This window comes from Cetorhinus maximus, chromosome 15 (genome assembly GCF_964194155.1).
Source record: "Cetorhinus maximus chromosome 15, sCetMax3.hap1.1, whole genome shotgun sequence".
Lineage (NCBI taxonomy): Eukaryota > Metazoa > Chordata > Chondrichthyes > Lamniformes > Cetorhinidae > Cetorhinus > Cetorhinus maximus.
In genome coordinates, this window is record NC_135893.1 from 3,713,751 (window position 1) to 3,719,750 (window position 6,000).

The 6,000-nt window shown below is 41.3% G+C and overlaps 1 protein-coding gene across 4 annotated transcripts in view; it reads left to right on the forward strand.

The window, feature by feature from the left end:
- The window catches only part of LOC144690360 (NAD kinase-like), a 92,281-nt gene extending 87,380 nt beyond the window's left edge, over positions 1–4,901 (forward strand). For all 4 annotated transcript variants that reach the window (XM_078557773.1, XM_078557774.1, XM_078557775.1 and 1 more), the window contains 3 exons: positions 125–282; positions 2,568–2,650; positions 3,423–4,901. In XM_078557773.1, coding sequence (XP_078413899.1) covers positions 125–282; positions 2,568–2,650; positions 3,423–3,567 — 386 coding nt within the window. In that variant the 3' untranslated portion in view covers positions 3,568–4,901. The remainder of the gene's footprint in view (positions 1–124; positions 283–2,567; positions 2,651–3,422) is intronic.
- The last annotated feature ends 1,099 nt before the right edge of the window (positions 4,902–6,000 follow it).

A 6,000-nucleotide genomic window follows, 5' to 3' on the forward strand; every position in this document is an offset into this window, starting at 1 on the left:
GCAGGTAGGAGGTGTTCCCATCCATCTGCTGCCCTTGTCCTTCTAGGAGGTTGCAGTTTTGGAAGGTGCTGTCAAAGGAACCTTGGTGAGTGTTACCTAATGCAGTTGGACTTTACTGTTTCAGGAGTGATTGTTTCCACGCCGACAGGGAGCACGGCTTACGCTGCAGCGGCAGGAGCTTCCATGATTCATCCCAACGTTCCTGCTATAATGATAACACCCATCTGTCCACATTCCTTATCCTTCAGACCGATAGTTGTACCAGCAGGAGTGGACCTCCAGGTGACTTAATCTTCTGTGACTTACCAGTGTCTGTAATGTTGGTCATGTTAGCTGAGCTCAGGGACTTATGCAAACCCATCTTTAGCAATCATTGCTTAAATAAAAATATTCAATAAAGTGAACTCTAGGCGCAGGACTTCAGTCTGGACACATCCCCACTATATCATGTTTGCAATTTGTTGTCATGACGATGACTATCCTGCTTGGCTTGACCCTGAGAGAATGGGCCTAAGGCTGGTGTCAAGGACCACGGGGTCAGGAGTCTCCTTTCAGTGTTTGGAAATTATACAACTTCCCCATGTTGTCCCACCTCAACACAACTCAGATCTGTTCAGCATCCATAGGTTTTTTTACCCATGGTAAATGTCAAAGATCGGTGTGTGAGAAATTGGTTTTGGTTCGTGGGGTACTGGCACCAGTACTGGGGAAAGTGGGGGCTGTACCATTGGGATGGTTTTCACCTGAACTGTGCTGGCACCAGTGTCCTGGCAAAGCTTATAACTCAGGCGGTAGGGAGGGTTTCAAACTAAATAATGCGGGCAAGGGATCAAGTTGATGAATTAAAAAGAGAAGACAAGGCAAGAGAGCAAGGTAGGAATAAGCAAAGTGATAATCAGAGCTTACGAACTTACGAGTGCAACAGCAGATAAGGCCAGAGTTAGCAAAATTGGTAAGAAGACAGAATTGAAGGCTCTGTATCTGAATGCACGTAGCATTCATAACAAAATGGATGAATTGACAGCTCAAATCGAAAGAAATATGTATGACCTGATAGCCTTTCCAGAGACATGGTTGCAGGATAACAAACACTGGGACCTGAATATTCAATGGGTACGTGGCATTTTGGTAGGACAGGAAGCTAGGAAAAGGTGGAGGGGTAGCTCTGTTAACTAAAGATGACATTAGTACAATAGAGAGAGATGACCTTAATTCTGGATTTCAAGATGTAGAATCAGTTTGGGTAAAGATAAGAAATGGTAAAGGTAAGGAGTCACTTGTGAGAGTGGTTTATCGGCCCTTAACAGTAACCATACTGTAGGACTGAGTATACCTGAAGAAATAATGGAGGCTTGTGATAAAGATATGGCAATAACCATAGGTGATTTTTAATCTACATATAGATTGGATGAATCTAACTGGCAAAGGTAGCCTGGAAGATTAGTTCTGAGTGTTTTTGGGACCGTTTCTTAGAACAGCACCTGCCAACCAAACTATACTAGATCTAGTAATGTGCAACAGGACAGGATGAATTAATGACCTCACAGTAAAGGTGTCCCTATGTAGCAGTGACCATAGCATGATTGAATTCGAAGGAGGGAAGAGCAAGTCAAAGACTAGTGTTTTGAACTTAAATAAGGGCAGTTGCAAGGGCATGAAGACAGAGCTGGCTGAAGTTAACTGGGAAATTAGGTTAAGAGAGTAGGCAGTAGGGATGCAGTGGAAGAGATTTAAGGAGATATTTCGTGATGCTCCAGCAAAGATACATTCCAGTGAGAAAGAAAGACGCTAGGGGAAGGGCATACTATCCATGACTAAAACGGATAGTAAGAGTTTCTACAGGTATTTAAAACTAAAAAGAGCAAATAAAGTGAATGTTGGTCCTCTACAGAGAGAGCCTGGGGAATTAATAATGGAAAATAAGAAGATGGCGGATGAATTAAACAGATATTTTGTATCTGTCTTTACTGTAGTAGATGTGAATAACATCCCAGAAATAAGTGTGCATCAATTATCTCAGCAGCTACTTCTTTTAAGACCCTAGGGTGAAGTCCATCAGGATATGGGAACTTCATAGCTTTTAGTATGAATAATTTTTGCAGTACCCTTTCCCTGGTGATTGTAATTGTTTTAGTAAGTTCCTCCCTCCCTTTGCCCAAGTTGAGAATGTTTGGGAACCACCAGCCAGGAGTCTGGGTCCATTGATGTGACTTTTCGGACTTGCTTAGCAAGGAATTAAACATCTTAAACTTAATTATGTTGCATGCATATTTGCTCAAAATGTACATGGGTTAAGCAGAACTGTTGCCACAATGGGTCCAATATGTTGTTCCTGCATTCAGTGTAAACATTAAATTCAGATGGGGCACTAGGCCAGTTGTGATGTATCCTTACCTCATTCGGAACATATTTTTACACAGTCGTGAACATTTTCTGTGGTCTGTTGGGGCAGAGCACCAGTGGGTACCCATTTTCACCTAATACGAAAATGGCAGATTTGACCCATGGTGGTTTCATGGATGTAACTCAGGCACAACTTTGTTCTAAACCCTGGGCTTTATTTTCAGATTATGCTGTCACCTGATGCCAGGAATACAGCATGGGTTTCATTCGATGGACGAAAGCGACAAGAGATCTGCCATGGCGACAGGTAATCAGGAACAGGAGTTGCCAGGTACACCTGGTGACAGTCGCTCTGAAGGCGAATCATCCTTACTTTGCCCAGATGGGATAAAAGGGTACTTTTTAACAGCCCACATCGCGAGTTAGCTAGCCTACTGATGGAGCATGTAAATCTGAATTGAAGTAATATTCGTTCTGTGAGTGAAGGAAGCTGCGAAACTCCTAAGTGACATTGTTCCAGTTTTGTACTTTGTGAAACGTTTAGCAGACGTTTTTATTAAGTCAGAAACAGAAATACCTGGAAAAACTCAGCAGGCCTGGCAGCCGATGCTGCCAGACCTGCTAAGTTTTTCCAGGTATTTCTGTTTCTGTTTTTGTTTTGGATTTCCAGCATCCACTGCTTTTATTTTTATTAAGACATTTGGTTCCATTGGGTCTTATAGTCTTCTCCAAATTTGCCCATTTTAAATAAATAAAATCTCCTCTCTTTTTTCCCCAGCCTCCTCCACAGACATTTGTTGTAGTTTTAAAGCTGCTGATCCTCCTACATTTGCACATTGGTCAGATCTGGCATCAGCTGGAACTGTTATCAGTTGCACACACTATGCATTATTGAAGCAGCATATTGACAGCTCAGATAGTATAGCTCATGCTGACAGGAGCCAAACCAGAATGTTGGAATGGAGGAGGGTATTGCAGAGAGGAGTGGCTATGTAGAATAATGTAAGCCACTGTGGGAGGGCATGAGAAAGGTTTGCACTTGTTCATATTAATGTACTTTCTTTTTTTCTTTGAAACAGTATTACCATTACTACCTCCTGCTACCCAGTCCCATCGATCTGCTTCAGGGACCCGGTGAATGATTGGTTCGATAGCCTGGCCGAGTGCTTGCACTGGAACGTGAGAAAGAAGCAAAGTCACCTCACAGATGTGGAGGACTACTGAGCATGGAATGGCATCTTCAGGCTCAGCATTCTGCCTGCAAAATCCATCTTTAATGGTGTTTCTTTAAACCTGCAACATTGCAAAGAGCATTCCTGCACATCACAAGGACCTGTTTTGCCCCTGTCTGTTGAACAGTCAAACAGAAGCTTCTCCTTTTCCCCAGCCATTTGTTGAATGTTGAGGTTCTGACAACCGGTGCAGATTTGCTAAAGACGACATGAGTCAAATGTTTGAAAGTACCAAATACAGACACAATAGCTCAGGAGGGAGCATATCGATAATGTTGCAGGTGTTTGGTGCTCTAATACCTTATGATTACAATTCGTTTATTTATCAAGCGTATGTTTCATATCGAAAGGCTTGAAAGAAATATCTAGGAAGGACGCAAGTAAGTTGCCTGCTGTTTTTTTTAGTCGTTCCAAGTAATTCTGTGCTATAAGAAATGCACTAAAATATGGATTTGTTCCTGAAACAGTTTTCAATCGGAGCTGAGGTAGCAGCACTTGGCGACATGTCCCTCTGCCTTTCCCAAACAAGCTGATCCTGGGGAGAGTCTAGTCGGATGTCCTATACAAACTCTCTTTCTCTCCTCCTGCTTACCCTGTCTTCTCTTTTCTTTTTCTACATGTGGTTTTTTTTTTAACAATTTAAAGTGATGTTTTTATAAAACAAGAATGATGAACCTGTGATCTGACAGCAATGTTGACCCTCCAAGGTGTGCCTGTGTCAGGGGGATTTGCTGAGACAGCGCACGTTTTGTGGTCAGTTTTACCTCGGAGTTGAAATGATTTTTGACTTTGTAAAACTCTGACTTGAGCACAGCCTGTTCATTATCACCTAAACAAGTCTCTTGAATGTCAGAAGTGAAGAAATGCATAATATATTCTTTGAGAATTGAAGAGTATAAATGTGAATATTTGTTGGATCAAAAAAAAATCTTGTAAAGTTTTGAGAAAATAGAACAAACAAAAGGAACATCAGTTATGTAAGGGGTAAAGGATAATTTGTTTCCTCCATTTGCTTCTGCTGCTTTTAGTATTTATTGATGAAAGGCTCTTAAATTGCTGCTTGGAAGGCAGTCTGGCTGCTTGCCCCATGTTATTGAGATCTGAATGTGTTGTAAGTTGGTCATGTGTCGATTTAGAGTTGCTGATTGTGGGCTTCCCAGGAGCCTGAGTCAGGAACATTTGATCTGTCAAATCTCTCTAGGCCTAGAGGAACTCGATTTTAAAATACTGCTATATATTAAGTGGTATGTTCTCCATGGTATAGATCCCTCATGCATTACTTAAAGAAGAAAATGCACACACAGTGAGCCAGCATTTCCAGCTCTTTAAGAAAGAAGTGGAAGTTAAAGGGAAGGAAAGGCTGGGCCATCGATGCATCTCGCTGCTTTACTGTAACATTTAGTGTGGTCTTCACACTGGTGGATAAGTTACATGACCGGCTGACGCCATTGATTGTATCGAAGTGTGAGTTACATACCAAGGATGGTCTGTCCCAGATATTTGCCTGAAAGTAAAGACTAGTGCACTGGGTCTTGCAGTCGAGGTTGACCTCGCTGCTAACTACTCAAGCCCACACCTCAAATATTTGCTAAAAAATAAAGCTGAATCTTACATTTCAATGGTTCCTCTGGTAATTATTAGTAATGCTGATTGTGGTTGAATTCAGTCTGACCTCTGTGAGGTGCGAATGCTCTTGTTCCACCATTAAGGATTCTTCTTCCAATCAACTTCCAAGTGTTACAAAATCTAATAGAATTAGATGATAAATGGGAATCTGCAATAATTTTGGATATTAACAGACTACTGTTTTTAGAAGGTGATACAGCGCTATAAGTTCTGAAACCAGCCTTAATGTGCTCAGATCATAAAATCATGGAATTTTACAGCGCAGGTCTTAGTAAATGCACATCTTTTCGACCATTGCCTGGCGGTAGGTGTGTATATAATGGGGTGAGGATGGGGTGCTGCTTTAATTCTCGGTTGCTGTCTGTGTTCACGGCAATAACTTCAATTTGGAGTAATTAAAGATTTTAATTCTGAATTAAACTGGTTCATCTTTTGGTTTTCAGCAAATCCCAGACAATGTTGTGTGAAGGCTGTAATACTTGCAATAATTAATTGTCACGTTGTTGTGTTCTGGAAGACTCATTGGAAGCCCTGTTTGTTCAGGCAGTTTAATTAACACCGCAGGTGTTGTTCATTTATACACAGGGAGCAGGTTTATTGTATAACCAGAATCATTAACTCACAGTGGGACAGTTTAGCTGGTGCAGAAGTTCCAAATTGAGTTTACATTCTATTACACACTCAGGCCCCTAACAGTGCAGGATGGTGGCCTGCATTGAAATAACACTTTGAGAAAGCTAAATCTAATGCATTTTGTATTCTTTACCCTTCTATAAATACATTTTAGTTTATGTTACTA